We start from the raw sequence: 23,204 nt of genomic DNA on the forward strand, positions 1-23,204 counted from the left end.
AATACTTTTTAAAAAATGTACTGGAGTATGGTAAAATACCACTTCAAAAAAATCCATTAAAATTTAAAAAAAATCACTCGTCAATATAAACGAATCATGCAAATGAAGAAAAAAACCATAAAGCTACATTAAAAATACAAAAAAATTATCAGTAATGTTGAAGAGAAGTATCGACAAAGTCAAGTGAATTGATCTCCACATCATCAATGACTCTTTGACGATTGGCAACATTATTCTTGCATCCGGTAATGTCGCAGTGGTAGTACTCATCAAATATGACCAACATGCTGAAAATCGAAATATCTGGACAACAGTACACCGTGCCGAGCATGTAACGGGCAACAAAAAAAACGAAAACGGGCGACAATTGGCGATTATTGAAAAGTTGTGGGCAGGAGCAGAGGCTCATGGGGATCTGGACCGCCCGATGTTGCCCGTTTTTGCCCACTTTAATAGTATTCCAGGTCTTACTACGGTGGTAGAGTAATATTCTATTTTGTTCGCCTATACTCAAATAAATACGGTTTTTAATTACTTTCCCAAAAAATTCCAAAAACTTACATTATTACCCCCACCACTAAGAACAGTGCAAGAAACGCCAAAAGCAGAATGTGTGCAGACTTCATCTCTGAAATTACAAATTTATTAAATAAAGGTTCTAGGTACAAAAACAAACAAGGAAACAAAAAATTAAAAGACAGTAAAACATCTGAATAACTAAAAAAAAACAAAAGAAAAATACAAATTCTGAAGACGTTAACTATCTGTTAACTGTTAACTGATGTAGCTATTCTGCAAGTAGAAAATATTATTAAATCAATACTAAAAAAAGAGATAAAACTTACAACCAATTTTGAAAAAAAAAGCAGTCCTAAATTACAAATCCCAAAAAAGCTGCACATCGCAATTTATACTCTGATTTCAAAAGTTTTGTGAGGTCCAATCTGTTGCTCGGAAATCCCGACTCGCCCGCTTTTGGTCCCGTGGTTTCGCTTGACGTCTTCTTCATTCAATTTTTTAGCTTCACTGAAGTAATCCATTGGTTTTGCCACACAGTGCAGGTAGATTTCACAGGCGATGAAAATGCTACAAGTCACAAAATGTTTTAAAAAAAAATTGAGCACACAATATCAACTCACACAAAGAAGAACAAGAAGAGGCTGAGAAAAATGAGCATATTGATAGCACTAAGTTCAAGCATTATACCCTAAACTTTTATAATTAAGGTTAAAATTGGTGAATAATACAAGATAAAACTGGACAGCAAACCGATTAATCAATACAGTGCAATTAAACAGACAGGCAAAACATTTATTCCTAGATATGAGTATCATACGGTAAGAAGTAGTACATATATGATATTAAAGGAGGAGTAAGGGATCAAACTTCTTTTCTTAGAACTTGCCAAATTGTCGTTGAACTTGTTGCCCTAAATGACAAAAAAAAACAGTATTTAAAAAAACAAAAATTAAAAAAATATTTTTATTCAAATTTGCAAAAAAAAAAGTTAGATTAGGTCTTTCCGCTGTTCGGAAAACTGGATAGTCTGTTTTTAATACTTTTCGATTTGGCTTACAACATTTTCAAACAAATTACAAAAAAAAAACAAATAAAAATTCTGATAAAAAACATTTGAAAATTGTTGCAAAATTTAACAAAAAAAAAGCCTCTAGAATCCTAGAAATAATACATTTTTTATAATTTTTAGGGAGTTTCATAATAAGAGAGTTCTAAAAAAATTGTATGCTGAATAACTATTGATTACCTATCAATTAAAGTTGAATTTACAAAATAAGTTTGAACAATTACTTATGAATTGGTAACATTTTTTGAAGACGAATTTCAGGTTATATTCAAAATTGCGAACTGGCATATGAAAGTTTTATGAGAAGTTTCGTTCTAAAATTCAATGATTTTCAGTCCATCAAAGGTAAAAGTTTTGATCCCTTTCTCCTCTTTCGATGTTGCAGAAGATCAGGTGAAGTGAACTGCATGAAAACATGAAAAAGATGTAATCAAGACATAAAAGTGCAAAACTTACCATTTCATTATGGGTAGTTACTATCTCGACGCGTCGACAGCAAAACGGCTGTATCGTTTTCCGAGTTGAAACGGGCCGCAACTCTGGCAGCCCTCGAATATCGGCGTCGTTGAACACACGGCTCTACGAGAATTATGAACACGCATCCACTGAAATTTATTTCAAATGTTAATCTAATTAACGTCTCTTACCATGCTGCAACGGCTAGCAAAACTCCAAATACCACAGCGAACCATAGGAAAATATTGGCTATTGGGAGTGTCGGGTGCATAAAGGTATTCATCTTTAAAGTTTTGTAAGGTCAAATCAAATTTGCTAACAGGAAAAAATAATAAAGTTCGGGGAATAACCGATTACTGAAACAATATATTACATAACAAATTTTAAATCATGTTATTTTCATTTTAGAAAACGCAGAAAAAGGGAAAGAAAAAGAAAAAGCTCGTGGACTGACGTGGCAATTCAACAAACGACTGCTCACATTAAGTGCATAGCTTTCTTATTTTTTAAACAGAACAGCATGAAAAACAGTATAAATAAAGTTAAGTTTAAAGTTTAATAAAAAATTAAAATTTTGCGAGCATTGGATGTTTAAGAAATTGAATTCCAATCTGAAAAAGACGGAGGTTTTGAGTTGAGACCTCTATACCTATACAGCTACGTTTCTAATCAGAAGATACAAAATTTCTCACCTCGAGGCATTGAATTTGTGTGCTTCACATTATAATTGCCGCACGTGTATAAAATATTGCAGCCAGAAGAGTCAGAAACGTTATGGTACTTAGGAAGAGGAACAATCGCAATTGAAAAATTATGATGAACGTTGGAATAAGCTTGTAGAAAAGATAAATCGACACCGGAACACAGCTAAAAGTTGAATTTACATTGAAGGTGGCTGAAATTAAATAAAAATTGACAAACTTTATCAAAATTGACAATCCATATGCTCGCAAAGAATGCTTCGGAGGAAGTCGCCCAATGACCGGTATTTCAGTGAAAAATATGTAGATCAGCTCTCTAATTGAATTGTGATGCACACCAACACGATTCCAGTTATTACAGGAAATGCTGAATAAAACAAGATGTAGTCATATTTGGTTTCCTTTTTTGGAAACCGGCAACTTCAGCAATCGTTGGTTTAAAAAAATTTTCGGCGTTCTGCAATTTCAGCAGTTTCCAAAACTGCAAGTGCCGCGCGCCGCTATTTGGAATCCTTGGGACGAAACAGTCCGGAAAAATCTAGCGTTGAGGTTACAATAAAAACTGCAAAATTCTGCAAAACTGATCATTTTTTGGCGTCCGAGACCAGAATTCGGGCTTTGCAAGTTTTAATATAGTGCGACCAAAATATTGATTTTAAAAAACTATCACATTACTTTTCAAAAAAGTATATCCATTGACAGCTCAGCACTGTTCCGCCAAGAATGTAAAAATATATGAAGAGATCTGCAAAAGCGCTTGGTTTTCGATTAGAGATCAGGATTTAACTTTTTACAATAACATTATCACAATAATTACTGTTAGCAACCCAAACATTATAACTTGATCAAGTTCGCATTCGTCAATTGGGTAAGTAGATATCTAAATTAAGCTCATATTTGAAAAAATTCAAACAATCTGTAAACTTCTGATACCTATAATATTTTAAGTCAAAAATTTATAAAAGCTGTAAGATGGCTTCAAAAAAGTTTAGAGAGCTGAAAAATTATGTGAGTGGATAAGTTGCGAAACGATAAAGTTGGTGCTTAAGTTTCTAAAGTTGGTGTATAAATTGCAACGAATTTCCGTGTTTCTTCACAACAAAAACAAAGTTTAGTACCTGAAAATTTTCCTGCTTCCAGTGATTTTGTTGGTCAGGAACTTTTGAGAAACATCTTTGAGCAAAAATTAAAACAATGAAAATTAATTCAAGTGTTGAATTCATATTTTTTAATAGAAATTGCTGGTTCTGAATGAAGTTAATTGAAACAGGAAATATTGAGCGATAGTTAGAACAAATTTTAAGAAAAAAGGCATTGATTATATAAAATTTCTGATTCTCGTCCGACTTGGTACTTTTTAACCAGTTTTTTCATAAGTTTAAAATCTTAAAACCTATGAAAATTGGTGAAATAGTGAGAAAAGATACATTCAAATTTCAAAAGCAATCTTCAGATTTTTACAGTTTTCGATATTGTCTAAGTTTTAAAATCCAACTGCATTTGCACTTTTTTGCAATGTTTTCTGGAGAGTACATAACTTTTCGTAGATAATAAAGAGAAGCTTCCGGTCACAAAAATCAAAAAAAAAAGCATTGTTCAAGTTATTCGCCTTAACATTTTATTTTTCAAGCTACTATTAAAATATTTAGGAGCATTAAACCTTAAAACAAAAACGACTGAAATGGACGCCTAAAAAATGTATTTGTGAGATTTGGGCGGAGCTAATAACATGTGAATAGGATAGATTTCTCTACGTATTTCTCGAGACAAGCAAGAAAACGGTTGAAAATGTATCTCCTATCACATTCTTATTAGTAAGTGTATTTTTGCAAAAGTACAGTACTCAACTTGAAAAAAAATCATAAAAACATTTAGCAAACGAATGAAAAAAAATGAGAGAATGCTTTTATCCGAGAGTGCTTTCAAACGTCATACCAAAAAATGTTCTACTCCTTAAATGGTCTGTAATTGGAGTTGAATAAAATGAGCGTAAAACTAATGGTTTTAAATCGGGCACACACACACACATACACAACATTTTTTGCGTTTTTCTGTTTTTGAATGTGAATACAACGGAAATGTGTTTTCAAAGAACAGTTGGATACGGTGGTGTCCAAGGATATTGCAGCAACCTTTGACGGCAACCAGTAGATGGGGAACAAAGCAAAAGATGGAATAGTCGTAAATTTTGTGGTGACGTTCAAATTGGTTCAGTGCTCAATTTCAATGTTCTTTTTTGAGCTTTTAGTGTCTGCTTCATTTGGAAATTTGGAAAGAAACCAGAACAAAAATTAGAAGACTGTTTAAACTGAATTATATTATCTGAATGATTATTAATTACATTACGTTTTCTTTTCTTGTTCATTTACCATGATAGTACTTTTAAATAATCCAAATAGTACCAGTAGTTTAAAACGTTAGGGTGTCTAAATTGACAAGTTTCACAAGATTCACTAACAAAAGTGTTCTACTATTTTAACTTTTCAATCGTGTTTCAAATATTTGTATTTAAATATTATACAAAGATACAAATCTGCAGCAATGCTCATAGTTTTACCAAATAAGTTCACTTTGGCACGCTACCAAAATTTGGCAGCTTATCCATGTTTCTTATTTGTTTTATGTTCACTGTTATTGGAACGTACAAATTGAATATCGATTTCAATAGTGAAACCACCTCTAGGGTGCCTAAATGACAAAATGCCGACCGGACGGTTCTAATTGTAAGTCTTAAAATTCAAGAGAGCAAATATTTCGCAGCGTCATTTGAAAACTATATAAATACAAAAAAGCTCATCACAGCGGGATACTAACTACGATCGTACCTACAATTTATCAGTTTTTGTCTGACGTAAAAGATACGGTAGATATGAAATTTCAGATTTGACATTATTTTTGTACAATTTTTATATGTCAAAACTCATGCCTTGTATATATGAAAAGAAAAATATAAATAACGAGAAATATGAAAATGCAATCTACTCCTGGTTTCGCTGACGTGGACGATATGCAACTCGTCGGTATCTTCTCACGTCGTCAACTTCTTGAACGGCATTTTCGTGTTCAATTGGATCGTTTCTTTGTTGATCATGTAAGCGAATTGTTGCAAAGAAGCTACAAATAAGTAGTCAATAAAAACAAGTAATAACTATCTCAACTTACATTATAAAGGTAAATACTTTCAGAAGCCAGGAAAATATGGCAAAAAATCGTCGAAATAAATCATCTTCTCGAAATGCTGAACACATATACACTGATTCAGGTTGATTCATTGAGTCTTGACAGTGAAATTTATTTCAGAAAAAATCCAAAATAAAAACTTTAAAAGAAGAACGATCTGAACACGTCGACAAGCACTACGACAAGCTTTTTTGAAGCAAGACAAATGGCTCTTTGCGTCTCTAAGAAATTTTTGAAAAATTACGGACGTTGTTCACCCATGTCTGAGAGTAATGAGTTTGCGAGATTGCCTACAGTAGGTCAAATCTATCACTGTCAATCTGGGATAGCGGCGTTATGTTATCTTACAGCAGGAAATTAAATTTTTCTGTCTTGCATAAAATGAGTTATGCAGCGTCAATCTATGGTTGGGAAAATATTTTGACGGCTGGAATGATGCAGGGACGCGCAAGTTATTCATCTCAAAATTTTTGGAACTAAAAAAAGTAAATTAAAAGTTTGGTTTCCGAGCCACTGAAGCAGTATTTTTTTTTTTGGTTTTTTATGAGACGTGTCATTCTTAGTTTTCATACTTGGGGTGTGCGGCAAATTTGCCAAATTTGCTGGACAAATTTTGATAATTGCCGCACACATTTCAAATCTTTTATAAAAATTTTGCCCAAACTAATGATTTTGAACTGAAACTTAAGTGCAAGAAAACATATAATCGTGTTTTGTTCACGTTTTATTTAAGAACTTCACATGCTTTAGGCGTTAGGCAAAAATCGAACGCCTTGATGTTTTCTTCATTCCACACATTGTTATTGAAGTACTTTACCTCATGATCCCATGTTTCGAGCCAATATTGTTTACTACAAATGATGTTTCAGGTATTGTGGTATGTATATTTTTGTCAGTCTTTATTACCTACGAAAAAACTTCTCCCTACGCTCAAAGTGTGCCATTTTCCAATTTTGAGAAAGTCATTTCCAGAGCAGCTTAAATTCATTATATGGCATTGGCTGAGTATTTTCATTTGTATCAGTCACAACGACTGAGATAAATGTAAGTATTGCAGTATTTGTGAAGCCTATTGTGAAGAACAAAATTAGCTCAAACGATAGATTTTCATGCATTGCTTCAGCATTACGCTCAACTACTTGATTGTGAGTGTTCCTTTCTGGAACTAATTGGCTTCAATTATCAACTACAAATATTCAATTCTTAATCATTTATCAAACACAATAGTTTATTCAAAATGATTCACAATAAAACCGTTTTCTGTAAACATAGTCAAATCACTCAATAACGATTGACCAAAGACTAATGACGTAAAGTTCATAAAACAAAGGACCGGCAATATGCTCAAGAATTAACATAGGTGTGAGCACTTTTGAGTGAAATAAGCGTGTGAACTTGTTATTTTCTATCACAGACTAGTCACTTGAAGATAAATTTAAAAATACATAAGGACAGAATATAATTCAAGGCTATTGTATATTATAAAACAAAGATGGTTGATGGGATTAAGGGTATGTGTGAGGAACGAGCGACCGGTTGAATAGATGATGAATGTGGTGGGATTGATGGAGCAAATTACAAGAAAATTGGTCTTGACGTGTTAAAAGTGAGAGGTTGGATTGGGGGGAAGACACAACGGGCTGAAAACTTTTGACCGGGAAATTGTTTCAATTTGAATTGATTGAAAGGAAAAAAACATACTTGAAAAAAAAATTAAATTCAAAACCAAATAATTTCTAGAAAATACTAAACAAGAATCAATGAAGCAATAGTATACAATGAGATAAGTTAGTTAAGTTTAAAATTTTAAAAAAAGAGAGGTTATGGTTATGAGGAGGCTGACGCAGTTTGAGCCGACTGCTGCTCAGTCACAGATGGCACTGTAGCTCCGTTTTCATTGACCTGGCTCATGGGCTCGTTGCATCCAAACGAGTTTAACCGGTGTACGTAGCACAAGTTGCAGACACGAACCTGAAAAAGTATTGTTTACATGAGAACTAATGCATGAAAAAGTTTTCGGATAAAAAAAAAAATTTCAGAATGTAACCTTTGAAAATTCATTTTTGAGAGGGGGTTAGTTACAGTCTGATATAAAAAGTATTAGTACTTGTAACAGACGTGCCCAAAAATGTTTAACAACTTTTAAAAATTATGGTTTTCTAGGCCTAACATACAGTCTGATCCCTTTTGATAAAATTATCCTTTAAAATGGAATTAAATGGAAATTATATGTTTGGGTACGTGTACCACATAAGGACCAAAAATTACTATTTAATTTTCAAACAGGGTGTCTAAAACTTCAGCTCACCTTTCTATCATATCCGTGTTCTGGAATGCTGATCGTGTTGCACGAGCACTTGTGGCAAAAAATGCGTCCACAGTTTCGACAGTGGTGTCGTCGCCTAACAAAGTTGAATGGCATTGAGCAGGCGGTGCACTGCTCGCAGTCTTCATCCGGAACCCAACGGACACCTGGATAAACTAATCAATAAATAGTTGTGAGCACCCAGTTAAATGGAAGATGAGAGTTGTTAGGTTTAAATAAAGTAGGGGATGGGTTCTAACATGGCTACACAAGCAGTTTACTACTCACCCATGAATGCGGGAAGTGGTAGCGTTTCCTGGGCCTCAACGCCAGTTTCTTCTCCTTCAGTCTGAGAATTCGCCACTTGCGCGTTGACCTGAACATGATATTGATAAAGGATAAACAATTCGAAAACTTCTCACCACCTCGTAGACCGGAATGATTTCTGATGGCTGAAGAATCAGCTTCAACACTTTTCGAATTTCGCTCGAATAGTTGGTCTGAAGCTGATCGGCAACACCGGCGATGCACACAAATAGTCGATGAACAAGATCTTCGGATGAACGGAAGCGTGAGCGCAAGTTTTTCGGATCAATTTGAGATCTGAAAAAAAAACTAAAGTTCATAAGAATAAAAGTAAACGCTAGTAGGCGATAGAAACGAAAATGAAAAAAAAAAAGAAATACTGATCGCGTTTGACGACTTGACACTCAATATGTTGTTTATTTCCCCCGTCTCGTCCCCATCTCTCACTTTTCGCCAGATATATCGCTGCAACAATAAATTACCTGGGATCGGTTTGCATCGGAATGATCGTTTTCACGCTTTTATCAAATTTCTTCTGTTCTAATAATCTTGACGATTTACACTTTTTTGTTTCTACTTGTAGAACATCAGAAGCCTGCACGTCATCGGTAATTTCATCATCACTTTCGTTTCTAGTCTCATCGATATGAGTGTCTACTTCGCTTTCCGACGATTCTTCCATGTCAACATTGTCAGGTTCTTCGATGGTTTCAGGAGATTCGGTGACTTCATTCGACGAGTTCGAGTTTGTTCCGATCGCTTCATCGTCTCCTTCTTCATTCTCAATTTGGCTTACATTTTCTTCACTTCCAGAATGTGGGCTTGCCAGTGCGGATGAGGCCAGGGAGGTAGTCTCACTAGAACTGTCTTGCACTGAAGAATCCAAAGAACTCGTACTATCAGATGGCATATCGCACATCCATACTCTTTGGTTGTTCTTTGCCTTCTCCTCATCGGTAGCATTTGTTCGAAAATCGCTCATGGTGAGCGTGCTGGACGTGTCCTCCGGAACAGCTGACTCTCCTTTACAAAGAACGGTTTCCAGTTTTGTCAGCTCTGTTGGTGTCAAAATTCTCAACAAATTGCGGATTTTCACAAGAAGCGAGTAGAATGGTCTGAACATTTCGGACAAATTCTCTGCGGGAACGTCAACGTTGAGCGCGCCATTTGAATAAACTAGGAGACCCCATACAATTCCAAGTCTTGGAATCGCAATCATTACTGATGGGTCGCAATAGTCGATAAGATCCTGAGTGATAAGATCCTTGACCAACGCTAAAGATAGCACTTCTGAGAAGAGAACAGCCACATCAAGTTGCGAATCATGTTCTTTCACCGATTTCACAGGAACCATTGCTGACACGTACTGGTACTCAAACTCTGCGAATAGTTTATCAAACTTCAGCAAATTTTCTTTTATCACTGGGTTGTAGGCAGATGGGTCGCGTAGTGATTGATTCTGAAAAAAGAAATCGGTTGTTTGAAGATTGATGACTGACAATGTATCTCACTTTGAGTAAGTCTCTCAAAAAATCCAATTGTTTTGTGACATCCTTTGCCAACGGTCGAATTAAATCAGACTCTGTCTCATGGTCAATAATGTTGGAACCAGCGGAAAGACACTGAAATAATGTAAAGTTTTGGATTGTATTAATCATTTTCCTTACAAGGAAAAGTTTACGCTCACGGTTACACTTCCAAATGAAACCGATGTCATTCAAAAAGAGACTTTCCAACTAAGTAACTACAAAAAATTAATTGGCAGAAGAGCATTTCGGACAAGAAATAGCCGGTCTGACATTCTTCCATTCATTTTTTCAATACATTAGAGTCTAAAATTTTTTAAGCCATTCTGCCTTCAAACTACTGAAAAAGTACACGGAAAATTTGAGAGTCGAGTTCCGCTGCTAAAATTTTTGTGGTGACCTATGTAATCTGAACATAAGTTTTCAAAAGACATACTTTTCTTTTAGAAATCTGATTTTTTTTAATTTGATTTTTATTTCCGTGTCAGCACAATGTTACCGATCTTCAGGGGTAATATGTGCCAAAAAGTTTAAACTTTGACTGACTGTGACTTCCTTGTTGTTTCATCAAGACCCCCTCTCTACCCGTGTCTGGTACGCTCAACTACATTGAAAAACAAAATACCTCGGCGCCAAACCACAGTTGTCCTGGCAATGTGTCGTGCAGAATCTCATCGGGAAACTTGACGCGAAAGTCTCGACATGCTCGATCTTGCTCCCGTGGGTACAAATGTATCAGCATTTCAGCTGAAAAAAAAACCAAAAGTTCACTCTACCACTACTCGAAAAAAGGCGCCCAGTCGCGGTGGCTCCTCTCCTTCGGTGACGCTTAGTGGTCAAAAATCTTGAGACGTTGACAAATATTTATGTTCACTTCTTTTCAATATCTCTCTAGACATTTTTTTCCGTCAATTCTCTAAATAAACGCATCTCGAAATACTCGCACTTTGAGTCAGTTTATTCATTAACAACTCGGAAGCCTTCCTATTAAAGTGTGCAAAAGTGCATCAAAAAAGTGCAATTTCTGAGAGCCAAGGAGGAAATGGCCTTCTTAGTGCACTTTAATTTGTCGCACAATTATGCTAACTCACTAATGATATGTAAAACTCGATCTTGAGCCACCCGGAGCCTAGTGACCAGTGCATTGCATCTATCGGGATCACGTCTGCCGTCAAACGAGTCGAGTTCGCTTGCTGAAAATGGAAATCATCAATTCCAAACTGCTCAATTTATGAAATATCATTTTAAAATTTCTAATTAAAATTTTTTTGAAATTTTATTTCGATTCAAATTTTGAGTTGGGAAAATTATGTTTCCATGCTTCGTTTTAAAAGTCGTAGATCAAAAAATAAATTATTTCAGTTTTCTGTTTTAATTGTGTTAAAAATATTCATATTCCATATTTGGCATCCTATCAATAGATTTCAATCATTTCTCCCACAGGCCGTACTTCACCTTTAAATATCAAGTGGCTTTTCGTTTTGTCTCAAAAACAACTTGTTTGTGTGAGTAAGTAGGTGAGTGTGGAACTGTGGAACTTTGCTTGCATTTCTATTTGTCACCTACCAGTGCTAATAACCATTATCAAAGACCAATACCTTCATTGTGTTTACTCCTAGTGTTTTTGCTAATTGCTTCAAAGACTTTCTAAGAAGTAAAACTAAGAAGAAGAAGACTTTCAAAAATCCTCAAAAACTCAAAAATCTTCATCAATAACAAAACAGAATTTTTAATCTGATATTATTGACTCACAGTAAACTATACTATTGCCAACAAAAATTAGCTGCCTTAAAATTATTGGCTTCAATTGTATATTGGAGCCCCCTCCCTCCCCTTATTGAGCAAATACGGAATTCACGAAATTCAGGCTGTTCTCGGTGCATTGTTCGCTAGACGCACTCATTTTTGAAAAGAAAATAGGAATTTTCCATAAGAGCGTTTTTGACGTCACGAAAAAAAATTGTGAACTGCGGTCAGTGGGGAGATAATGAAAACCTATTTTTATAATTCTAAAATGGCAAGAAATCTAAATCACTGCCGCATGTTCGAACCCCTTCAATGTTGAAAAATGAATATTTTAAAAAATAATTAAATCACACAAAAATAAAATAAGAAAATATGTTTTTGACCGACGACTTAAAAAAAAGATATTTCCAAAAATATTTAATCATTTCACCATTGATCGTAGCCCGCCTTTAATGAATTCAAATTTGAAACAGAATAGGAAAACAACACGTAATTGATGAGAAACGATTAAAAACAGTTGGGCAGGTTGTGGGTTTGAGAAAAAAAATTCAAATTTCGAAACAACTTACCAATATCATTCAACGCTGAATCAGCATAGTAGAATCGTGCAAGTGGCATCCAATCGTCTGGACGAGGTTTATTCCAAATTTTCCGGAAAGACTGCATTACAATATCTGAAGTTTATTGAAATGTAAATTATAATTTCTGGTTTCCAAAAACACCAAAAAAAAATGCGGAAGAACGAAAATTGAGAAAGGAAAAAGAGAAACGAGGAACCAAACAAAGAAATTTGAAAAATTTTACAGGGGTATACTTTATACACACGTCATGCGAAGAAAATTGAAAATTGCAGCTTGGAAAGAAGAAGAGCTACTAGAAGAGAACATTTCAAGAATCAAAAGACAAAATTGGTCGTGGTGAAAAAGGTTTATCAGCCTATCTGGACAGCAAACATGATAAGACATGGAGCGGGAGGAGTAGTAAGGTGGGGGGGGGGGGGGGGGGGGAGCGAGATGGCTTTTCTGTGCATAGTGGAGGTGGTGGTGGTGAAGAGGGGGGGGGGGGGGGGGCTTTTCATTTCTTCTTATTTTTCCCGTTCTGAATTTCGAAATTAAGATGGGGGAAAAGAGAAAGCGACAATATAACGGAAATGGGAAAAACATCCCTAGCACTAGCACACTCACCGCCACAAAGATAGACATCTCATTGAAATTGGAATTCTGGATGCGTAGATGAGCATTTTCCTCTTTGCGTTTTTTTTCTCATTCTACACAGCAATCATTTTTCTCCATGCTGCGAGTGCTCAAAAATAAAAATAAAAATGAACCCAGCGGAAATCGGTGCCCGCTCCTTTCTCTCTCTCTCACTCATTTGCGCAATTGGAAGACCAAGGCACTTGGGGGGTGCCCCCACCGGTTCAGTAACCTTCGCTGCGGCTGGTTTGGCAGTTATCACAAAAACTGGCCTGGGGGAGAAGGGTCTAAAAGTAAGTGTGTGTGTCTGTTTGCTTTTAACATTGAAATAAAGGAAAAATGATTGAGAAATAGACAAAAACCTCGGTGGAAGTGTACTGGGACTTCTATTTCAATATATATGTACCCAGTACGCCAATCGGAAGTTAATTCTGGCCTTTTTACGAATGTCTAGCAGAGCATGTTTTTAAGACTAGGGTAAGAAAGTAAAAGTGCAAAAAATCCAAAAAAAAAAAGCTTTTTTGACTTGCAAATTTTGACGGAGGCATGCTTTTGAACCATGTAGTTCAAGATCAGAAATCTTTATTTTTTTGGAAATCTCTTCAGAAAAAAAGACAAAATACATATATAATAGTCCTAAATGACTGGATATTTTAATATAACACTCCGAAAAATTTTAACATTTTTTTAAAAATTTCAGTCAAAATTTTGGAAAATTGCCAAGTTTTCCAAAAATGTGGACTTTTTGAGTAATTTCGGGAATCGCTGCAGTTTGAACTTCTAGAATAAACCAATAATAAAAGTAACTAAAACCCAATTAAGATATGAAACTGGTAGAAAAAACATTTGGCCGACTTTCAGAATTATGATCGAAAAACTGAGTTTTCACAACTTTTGGATGGGACTAGAAGTGAAAGATTTTAAAATGTTTTTGAAAAGCTTTACAACGACATTTGTTCTTTAAAACAATGCACTCGCTAAAGATTCGTAATTCAACCATAACCCGATCTCAGTTGCCTATTAATTTCAATAAATACATTTGGAAATCTTATCGAATATCCGTTTTAATTTTTGAATCCTCAAATTATTGCAAGAAGAAAATCGAAAAATTCAGCACAGTAGATTATCAAAAAATAAAAGTATAAAGACTGAGAAGAAAAACGTATTAAAAAAAAGAAGGAAGAGCCGAAGGTCATTGTTAACTCGTTTCGCGTCATTAGTGACTGCTGGAGTGTGTGTGAATGAGAGTGTAAATGAAAAAGGGGGTAGTGTTGGTTAAAGAAGCAGGAGGCGCCGGCATGCAGAAATCCAAGACAAAAACGTTAATTTTTTCAAATCAAAAAGAGGAACGAAGCCATTTTCTCGACGAAAATGCAATCCGGGGGGGGGGGGGGGGAGTCGGAAAGAGATGGAGGGAGAGAGGACAAAGCAAGCAAACATCCAAAGACAGCAAAAAACCGAGAAAAGAGAGCAAGGCAGCAGCTAGTGAGCCTCCAAAACAGGATCGTTGACCAAATGAGGCTCATTTATGACATAAAAAGAAGAAGAGGGCGTGATAACAGCAACCGGAGAGAAGGAGTGTGATGAGACTAGGCAGGGGACATTGCTGGTGCACATTAGGTTATTAAAATCGGAAGTAGAAGGGTTCGTACATGACCAAATATCATTTTAAAAAAACGTTTCAAAAATTTTTGGAAAACTGTTTATTTTAAGTCAAAAAGCAGGTTAGATCTCACACATTCTTTTAAAAATGTTTAAAATGGTCACATTTTAACATTGTATATAGGGTATCAAACATGCAAAACCGCTTTAGATTTCTGGAAAATTGATGCAATCTGCTCTATTACCACTTTTTGACTCGGAATCAAACTTTTGCACAATTTTTTAGAAGCTGTATAGAAATGGTGTTTAGTTATATAAAAATACTTTTTTTGAAAAAAAAATAAAGATATTTCTAAACTGGATAAGTAGACTCTACAAGAGCGAAAATGCGGAAATATGCAAAAAGAACAAAAAAGCAGCCCACAGACTTTTGTGCATAGTGGCGTGCTGGTAGCCATAGTTACAAAATTGACTAAAAATACAATTTGCAAAAAGGAAAAAAAATCTCAATACCAGTAATGAATCCAGATGACAAAGTGGCAACCGTAGTACGAAAATGTTAGACCGGGTGACGTCAAACTTGGGAGGGCTTTGGTCTTGTTTACCGAAGGTACCCCCCCCGAACAAAAGGTTGGCACATTTTGAGACACCCCGGGGGCATAGTGGAACCTGGTACTGAAATGAGAACGGATAGCTGCCGCTGTGGCTGGTTGGTTGGCTGGCTGGAAAAATAACAATGGATAATAAGAACACTGGTGGATGAGGGGAGAAAATTGGTTCTGGATCGAGTGTGAACTTTGTCAAGTACAATTGGATTCAGACGGATCACAATGAAAAAGTGTGACGCATGCTAAAATGAAAAAGGACACAAGGACTTTCTGAATTTCAGATGGGAACCAGTGTGTTCGGAGAATGTTCTCTGGAGACCTAATTTCTCGTTTTTTTTTATACTCTTGTTTTTACTAGATAGAAAAATATGGAAAAATGTCGAGTCGAGTCAAATGGTGAGAGTTAAAGAACAGAAAACAAAAACAGACATGTTTTGAAATGTTTTTCTTTAGTTTTTTCTCTTTTTTTTTCGCGATGAATTTAAGGGCACCACATATTGTTTTTCAATCAGATAATGAAGTTTTTACCTTGGCATACGAATTTATCACACGAGGAGGGTCAGTCTGGTTTTTTGTTCAATCGTGATTTTCGATAATACACATACGAAAAGACCAAATTGAGAGGAGTCATGTGACTAGGAATGAATGGGAAAAATAGGAGCGAAAAAACTGATCAGCAGAATTTGAACTTTTCATATTTTTCCATATTGAAAAGTAGGAAAAAATGAGTGTTTTCCAACCATCTAAACAATGTAAATATTTTTCTGGAAAGTCACCTAACGATGGGAAAACAGAATTCAATTCGGAAAAAAAAGAGTTCATGAGAATTTTGTCATATTACCTATGAGAAAAATTCAAAACTATATCAGACGTTTTAATTTACGCAACGTTTTGAAAATTGACAAAAGTGGAAAACGTAGTGTTTTTTTTTAATTTTAAAGCATTTTTGGAGACTTGAGCATAATTTTTTAAAAGTATTTTCCGTGAGAATTAAAAAAAAATTACTTTTATTATTACTTATTAATCTAGGTCTAACAGTATAATCGAAACACTCTCGAAATTTCCAATTTTGAAAACTTTTCAGCAAAAGTGGTGGCCAATTTCCAAAAATTAAAAAAAATTGATATTTGGAAAATTTGGAACATATTCAAATACAAATAACTAAACGGTAATTACAGTAAAAATTTAGTAGGAAATGCATTTTAAGAGTGATTAAAAACATTTCAATTTTTTAAAGTTTGACTATAGGATCTGAACATATTATCACTGACCGTACTTCAGTTTCAAAAAAAAAACCCAGAGCATAAAAATACTAACAAAAAAATCAAATTATTGATTTATTTTGTTGTGAATTACAAATTTACAAGCAACAAAAAAATGAGAAATGGTATTGGTTACGACACACTTTGAAATTTCAAGCCTCTAATTTAACAAACTTGTTTCAAAACTTTTACAGCGACGTTTTGTATGCTGAAATTACACAGAAAGAAGAACCAGGTTAAAGATTCAGTGATCATTCAGAAAATGTATCAACAAGTCACAAATCAGGGGCAAACGAACGTGATAGTCATGAGAATGAGTAACCAAAAAATTGGGGAAATAGGCGGAAGGCCATTAATGGCCGGGGCCTCCAAGTACAGTCAGTCGAAACGACTAACTAACTAAAAATCTGGCGCCCATTTAGCCATTTTAGTCATTTGGGCTGTCAACTCGATTATGCAAAAGCCGGTTCTCACTGGTAGAAAGAAAGAGAGAGAGAAAGACCGAAAAGACTGACGAATTGAGAGAATGACGGAGAAAGAGGGTTTATACTTGACAAAGGATGCATATATATATATATTAATATCAGTTTGTTTCATGTCAAATGCGAAATTGACGCAAGTCGGCTTTTTTCTCATTCAGGGAGGAATCTATGGTTTTTGGGCTGTACATATAATACGATAATCGTTCGCTCTATTTATCTCATAGATTTTGTTCTGCGTTGTTTCTACGTATATATCAGTAACTTTTTATATAAAATTTTACAAATTGAATGTCGTATTTTCTTCACTTTCAAATGTTATAACTTGAGTTATTTGAAAGATTCAGTTTTATAATCAGCAGCAGTGTTTTTCGTAGTTTTTCCACAAAAAAAAAACAGTGACAAACACCAAAAAATTTACATAAAAAATGCTATTCATTAAATAAACCAATTTCGAGTAAAAAAGTAATACACTTACAAACTTATATGTACGTCTTCAGACTTACACTCAGTACTCTACAGAATCAAACTAGAAGTATTTGAAGTATCTCACGTGAAAATGAAAATGAACAAAAAATGTAGGCGAAGTGTGTGTGTGTGTGTGTGGCAAGAGGGCTGGAAATGGAGGAGAACGGAAAAGGTAGTGAACGACGACGAAAGGAGTGTGACTAATAACCTGTATAGGCATGACTACGGGGGTCGAGAATATCTTAGGCCACGATTGAAAAAAGATCAAAGATATCTTCAAATGATGATTTATCAAATCTTCTTTTTTGTTGTTTCGGCTATTTGGGTCATTGCGTGTTTTTCAATATTTGCCTTTTTATCTATCTCTAACATATCAAAAATTTCATTATTTTTGAAGAAATTTCATTATTCACATTTTTGAAAATAGATGCGAAAAAAGTGGGTCAACAACATTTTAAGTGGAAGCAGTTTGATAAGTTTCTATTGATTTCATAATTATAAATTTAGCACGTTCAATTTTGCGAGGTTATAGCTATAACGGTGACAAATCGATATTTTAAATTTCGGAAGAAGGGAAATCAGAAAAATTAATTCAAAAGCTATGCAACAATCAAACAATTTCAAAAAAGCATGAGATATAATGTGCGAGAGAGGAGTAGAGAAAGAGAGAACGAGACAGAGACACCCAAAGAAATACAAGCGGGAAGCGGTGTCGCGTCAGAGAGACGAGGCAAGAGGTACCCGCCGTCTGCCCGTCTATGTCGTCTCTTCTCACTCTCTGCTCTCTCTGCACTCTCTTCGTCTATCCACAAACATATGACGAAACAACCCCCGGCGAATGAAGGATGAGGAGGACTGCGACGCGACCGCACCGCGCGACTCTTTTGAAGGGCGCTCTATCGGACCAGTTTTGGTCCGTCGATTTTGCTGAACTTGGTCAACTAAAGGAAACCGATTGGTTTTTTGTCTTGTTTTTTTCTTTGGTTTTCATTGCATTTTTCACATTTTCTAACATTTTTTCTGTTGAAAAGAGTGATTATCTCATTAAAATACATTTCAGCAAACTCGGGGATGATTGGTGGATTGTTCGTTTACAATCACAAAGGAGAAGTGCTCATTTCGAGAATCTATCGAGACGATGTAACGTAAGTAATTTTTTATATATGGCATGTTTGGAAATGTTCAAAAATGTTTAAAAGAAAAAGTGGTGCGCTGAAACAGGGAAATAAAGAAATGAAAAAATGTTTGCCGCGCTGTTTTTGCCGAGACTGTTTGTTCACAAACTTTTCTATGTAAAAATGTTTATTGAAAGAAATGAGAAAAATGCGATGGTGTACACAAGACCCAAACAAGAAGAAATCATATTTTCACGTTTCACTAGTTTCAGCCGGAACGCAGTCGACGCCTTCCGAGTCAACGTCATCCATGCCCGACAGCAAGTTCGCTCGCCAGTCACCAACATGGCTCGTACTTCGTTCTTCCATGTGAAGCGTGGCAACGTCTGGATTTGTGCGGTGACACGTCAAAATGTCAACGCTGCCATGGTTTTTGAGGTAGCGACGGGGAAAAGTATTAGGGACACACTTAAATTACGAATTTCAGTTCTTGAAACGCTTCGCCGACACCATGCAGTCTTACTTTGGAAAACTGAACGAGGAGAATGTGAAGAACAACTTTGTGTTGATTTATGAGTTGCTCGACGAGATTCTCGACTTTGGATACCCCCAGAATACGGACCCTGGTGTGCTGAAAACTTTCATCACCCAGCAAGGAGTCAGAACAGCTGTAAGGAATTTACAATTTTCAGTGTTCAAGGAGGAGTATCAATGTTGGGTTTTCACTTTTACAGACTTAAAATGTGCTGAAATAAACAAATTTCATAGTGAGACTTCTCAAAACATTTCTTGTAATTTTTTATGGCGGGTCAAAATTTTGAAAAATTTGCTTAAATTTAGCTAAAAGCCGATATTTTGTCAAGTTTTCGGTGTCGCGGACTGGAAATAGTTTCATTTTCACATCATGCATGTTTTAGTAGTTTATCTCATGTTCATTCATTTACAAGATAGGAATTCTATTTTGCTAATTTTTGTTTTAAACGTTCCTTGATCAACGAAATAATGTGAGATAAAAAAAACAATAAAAAAGATATTTAAAAGCTATTTTTCAATAGAAACCATTTTTCATCTGCTATGACACGTAAAATTTGGGAAAGTTAAATATATTAGCTAAAATCAGACCATTAATTTTTCGCTATTTTGAAATGACAAAGAATGTTTGAAAAATGTTCGAGAAGCCCCATTACAAAATTTTGTTATTTGTTTACATTTTAAATTTAAAAAAAACTCAGAACCGATACTCCTCCTTCAAAATAAAAAGTTGCCCAAAAACAAAATGCACCAAATATGAAAAAAGCGTCACGCGTTATTCTGCCCACCTGTACACGCTGGCTCACGCTTTCAGGTTCAAAATTTTTCTAAAATTAAAGTATTAGGTTTCCGCTCTTTATTCACGAACCCTTTTTTTATAGGATGCTCCTGTCCCAGTGGTAAGTTTTCATATGTATATATTGTGACCAACTGTGTTTTGTGTGCACGGAATCATTTTTTACTTGTGTCTCTTATTTTATTGTCAGAAAATCAAAAAGATTTGCTATCTTTTCAGATTGTAGCAAAAATCTAGATAACCATTCATATTTTGTCTCAGGAGAATACATAGAATAATAGACGTTTTGCAGACCAAAGAGGAGCAGTCACAAATCACGTCTCAAGTGACTGGCCAAATTGGATGGCGTCGGGAGGGTATTAAGTACCGCCGAAATGAGCTCTTCCTGGATGTTATTGAATATGTCAACTTGCTCATGAATCAACAAGGTACACACAATAACGACGTGCATACTTTTATATCGAATATAATTTTTAAGGACAAGTATTATCTGCTCATGTTGCCGGAAAAGTTGCGATGAAATCCTATTTGAGTGGAATGCCGGAGTGCAAATTTGGCATCAACGACAAAATTACCATCGAAGGAAAGTCGAAGCCAGGAAGTGATGATCCAAACAAAGCGTTAGTCTGAGTTTCCGGGATAGGGAAACTGATACTTTATTGTTTGCAGAAGCCGTGCCGCAGTGGCCATTGATGACTGTCAATTCCACCAATGCGTGAAGCTGACGAAATTTGAGACGGAGCACGCGATTTCTTTTATCCCACCGGACGGCGAGTACGAGCTGATGAGGTACACTTTTTGTTGTACAATTTTCGTAGTGTTATTACTTTTTGCAGATACCGTACCACTAAGGATATCCAACTGCCATTCCGTGTGATCCCATTGGTTCGTGAAGTGTCTCGTAACAAGATGGAAGTTAAGGTATTTCACTTGTCACTTCAAATATTTACCAATCATGGCTCTCATTTTCAGGTTGTCGTCAAGTCTAACTTCAAGCCATCCCTTCTTGCTCAAAAGCTCGAAGTTCGCATTCCAACCCCACCAAATACATCCGGCGTTCAACTTATTTGCATGAAGGGAAAAGCCAAGTACAAGGCAGGCGAGAATGCCATTGTGTGGAAGTGAGTGGGGGCGTGTGCCCGGTGCTCATACACTGACTGAGCATAGGATTAAAACGAAGCGGCAGAGAGAAAAAGGAGAAGGGGGGGGGGGGCTCCATTTTGGGCAAGAATAAGAAAACGAGAAAAGTGGGAGGGGAGGGGGCGCTAAGAAAATTGGGCAGAAGCATTACACACTTTGAGCTGTACAACTAAAAAAGAAAGAAACTGCAATCAGAGAAATTGGCAGTAGAACATTAACTAATACTATGTAGTTGTACATATTATTGCCGAAAAGGGATATGGTTGGGATATTTACTAAAAAGGAATTTTCTGGAAATTTTTTGTGGGCTTGAAATAACAAATTTGCACCTGTAACTAAAGGAAAACATTTAACTCGTCCGTAACAGTGAAACAGAAATTATTAACTTCAAGCGCCATTTTCAAAAATTGGTGGAATTGTATACAGGAGACAAAGTTTGAATTTTCGAGTTACAATGATTCTCAAGTCTTTTCTGCACTTCTTTTCACGAGATCAAGATTTGTGGGCGGCTTGATCCCCTGAATTTCTTTCACACAATAGTTAACCAAGAGTTCAAATATGAGCTCACAATCAAAAAGTGTACCAAAAAGGGACCAACAGCTTCCTTAAACAAATTGATGTAATATCATATATATGTTTTGTTCACAATCTGTCGCAAATTGGCACGAATGTTCAAAAATAAATTTTTCATCTGACTGCTAAGCAAATGTATATTTTTGCAGTTGAAATTGTTTAAAGACTGCGATTATATTTTGGTTGTCTTACCTTTTATCAAAAACCATCAAAATATGCAAAACTGTGCTGCACGTATTTTTTCAATTAAAAATTCAAGACTTTCTGAAATTAGTGAATTTTCCAAACCTTGACTGAAGCATTTCAGAAATCTAATGCTTTTACTAAAGCTTTTGGAGCATTTTGTTTTCTAATTTTGAATGAAAAAGTTCTCACAGGCCTTATAATGTTACCATTGTTTTCAGAATAAAGCGTATGGCCGGAATGAAGGAAAGCCAAATTTCTGCGGAAATCGATCTTCTCTCAACTGGAAACGTTGAGAAGAAGAAATGGAATCGCCCACCGGTCAGCATGAACTTTGAGGTAAACTTACATTTTTTCCACCTCAATAATTGAACCATTCTAATTTCCAGGTTCCGTTTGCTCCATCTGGACTCAAAGTTCGCTACTTGAAGGTGTTTGAGCCAAAACTGAACTATTCGGATCATGACGTCATCAAATGGGTTCGTTACATTGGAAGATCGGGACTGTATGAAACCAGATGCTAGAACTTCACCCAACCCTTTCTATCTTCATTTGCTCCCCAGCCGTCAAGCTTGAACATTTGCTCATTCTCGGTTCCAAGTGTTAAATATTATTTATTTGCTTCATACAATTTTTAATTTTTTGTAATATTTTTGTATTATTTTCCAAATTTCATAATGTAGAGTCATCGCAGCATTACAGTACTGTAAGAGTTGTTTTCAATTTATAAGAACTATTAGATCTTTAGACGTCTCGATAAGCATTTTCGCATGCTTATAATTCCATGCATTTTCCGTGCCAAAATTCAAAAACCCCCGCCCCACCCCGTTCCATCTTTATTTATTGTCAGTGTAAAATTTCAAAATTTCTGGAATCTTTTTCCATCATAAAATTCACTTCAAAACGTCTTCTGAACCCCGTTGGAGCAATAACATTTTTAAAATATTTTTTTCATTTACCTTTTCTTCATAATTCATCATAATTTATTGTAACGGCTTAATTTGATATATTGTTCTTTCTACATTCCATTTTTTGTCTCTCTCTCAAAAATTTTCAAATTTCTATTGTTCATTTCTCATTTCTAGGTCCGCAATTCAATAAGTTTGTAATTCAAATGAATAGCATAATATTTATTTTAAATAAAAGTTTTTTTTATTAATAGTTCAAGATATGAGTCCCCCGAATCCATGTTCTAAACTTGGTATAAAACTTTAGTTTTTTTTCTACACACATTTTAAAACAGGTTTTAAGTTTTCAATCACGACATGGGTTCAAGTTTCTGATTTGATTCAAATGAAAAAGTGCAGTGTCAACATTTGATTCATCATAATAATTCAAGTTTTTGATGCAATAACTTGGCAATTTTACTTTTTTTTTAATCATCTAAAAATTATTTTAGCAACCTTGAGAGCATCACAATTTTCCAACTCGATAACTTTCCATATGACA

The 23,204-nt window shown here is 35.3% G+C and overlaps 7 protein-coding genes and 2 non-coding genes across 10 annotated transcripts; 1 reads left to right on the forward strand and 8 right to left on the reverse strand.

Moving 5' to 3' along the window:
* Positions 1-148: 148 nt before the first annotated feature.
* Positions 149-626, reverse strand: R160.13 (uncharacterized protein; the record flags this gene model as incomplete). The annotated part of the gene is made up of 2 exons (NM_001375012.1): positions 149-287; positions 562-626. 2 exons carry the CDS (start codon positions 624-626, stop codon positions 149-151), a joined length of 204 nt encoding a protein of 67 aa, NP_001362118.1.
* Positions 627-908: 282 nt separating this feature from the next.
* Positions 909-1,201, reverse strand: R160.14 (uncharacterized protein; the record flags this gene model as incomplete). The annotated part of the gene is made up of 2 exons (NM_001375013.1): positions 909-1,086; positions 1,140-1,201. 2 exons carry the CDS (start codon positions 1,199-1,201, stop codon positions 909-911), a joined length of 240 nt encoding a protein of 79 aa, NP_001362086.1.
* A 272-nt stretch (positions 1,202-1,473) lies between these two features.
* Positions 1,474-2,336, reverse strand: R160.6 (uncharacterized protein). Its single transcript, NM_001375014.2, has 2 exons — positions 2,233-2,336; positions 1,474-2,190 (listed from the first exon to the last, which is right to left on the reverse strand). The coding sequence occupies exons 1-2, from the start codon at positions 2,322-2,324 to the stop codon at positions 2,049-2,051; spliced, it is 234 nt and encodes a 77-aa protein (NP_001361985.1). The 5' UTR covers positions 2,325-2,336; the 3' UTR covers positions 1,474-2,048.
* Positions 2,337-5,720: 3,384 nt separating this feature from the next.
* R160.2 (DUF4492 domain-containing protein) lies at positions 5,721-6,014 on the reverse strand (the record flags this gene model as incomplete). Its single annotated transcript, NM_001375015.1, has 2 exons — positions 5,721-5,856; positions 5,905-6,014. 2 exons carry the CDS (start codon positions 6,012-6,014, stop codon positions 5,721-5,723), a joined length of 246 nt encoding a protein of 81 aa, NP_001361984.1.
* A 613-nt stretch (positions 6,015-6,627) lies between these two features.
* On the reverse strand, positions 6,628-6,902 carry R160.12 (Methyltransferase). The gene is made up of 2 exons (NM_001375016.2): positions 6,829-6,902; positions 6,628-6,773 (listed from the first exon to the last, which is right to left on the reverse strand). The coding sequence occupies exons 1-2, from the start codon at positions 6,864-6,866 to the stop codon at positions 6,647-6,649; spliced, it is 165 nt and encodes a 54-aa protein (NP_001362117.1). The 5' UTR covers positions 6,867-6,902; the 3' UTR covers positions 6,628-6,646.
* Positions 6,903-7,116: 214 nt separating this feature from the next.
* On the reverse strand, positions 7,117-12,479 carry lst-2 (Lateral signaling target protein 2). Its single transcript, NM_076355.6, has 9 exons — positions 12,375-12,479; positions 11,151-11,252; positions 10,685-10,806; positions 10,045-10,155; positions 9,016-9,992; positions 8,650-8,830; positions 8,516-8,603; positions 8,231-8,394; positions 7,117-7,893 (listed from the first exon to the last, which is right to left on the reverse strand). The coding sequence occupies exons 1-9, from the start codon at positions 12,469-12,471 to the stop codon at positions 7,750-7,752; spliced, it is 1,986 nt and encodes a 661-aa protein (NP_508756.2). The 5' UTR covers positions 12,472-12,479; the 3' UTR covers positions 7,117-7,749.
* Positions 10,829-10,934, reverse strand: R160.9. Its single transcript, NR_070868.1, has one exon. It is a non-coding gene; the product is annotated as an Unclassified non-coding RNA R160.9 (non-coding RNA).
* Positions 12,480-18,087: 5,608 nt separating the features above from the next.
* On the reverse strand, positions 18,088-18,427 carry R160.8. The gene has a single exon (NR_070869.1). It is a non-coding gene; the product is annotated as an Unclassified non-coding RNA R160.8 (non-coding RNA).
* A 44-nt stretch (positions 18,428-18,471) lies between these two features.
* Positions 18,472-22,916, forward strand: dpy-23 (AP-2 complex subunit mu). Of its 2 annotated transcripts, NM_171670.7 has the most exons (11): positions 18,472-18,562; positions 18,805-18,970; positions 19,020-19,202; positions 19,945-19,962; positions 20,152-20,287; positions 20,338-20,479; positions 20,529-20,648; positions 20,696-20,780; positions 20,832-20,980; positions 21,977-22,094; positions 22,145-22,916. In NM_171670.7, the coding sequence occupies exons 1-11, from the start codon at positions 18,489-18,491 to the stop codon at positions 22,277-22,279; spliced, it is 1,326 nt and encodes a 441-aa protein (NP_741770.1). In that variant the 5' UTR covers positions 18,472-18,488; the 3' UTR covers positions 22,280-22,916. The 2 variants fall into 2 exon arrangements, with proteins under 2 accessions (NP_741770.1, NP_001024865.1); NM_001029694.7 differs by lacking the exon at positions 19,945-19,962 and having other exon boundaries at positions 18,478-18,562; positions 22,145-22,909.
* The last annotated feature ends 288 nt before the right edge of the window (positions 22,917-23,204 follow it).

The sequence above is a fragment of the Caenorhabditis elegans genome, chromosome X (assembly GCF_000002985.6).
Source record: "Caenorhabditis elegans chromosome X".
Classification (NCBI taxonomy): Eukaryota; Metazoa; Nematoda; class Chromadorea; order Rhabditida; family Rhabditidae; genus Caenorhabditis; species Caenorhabditis elegans.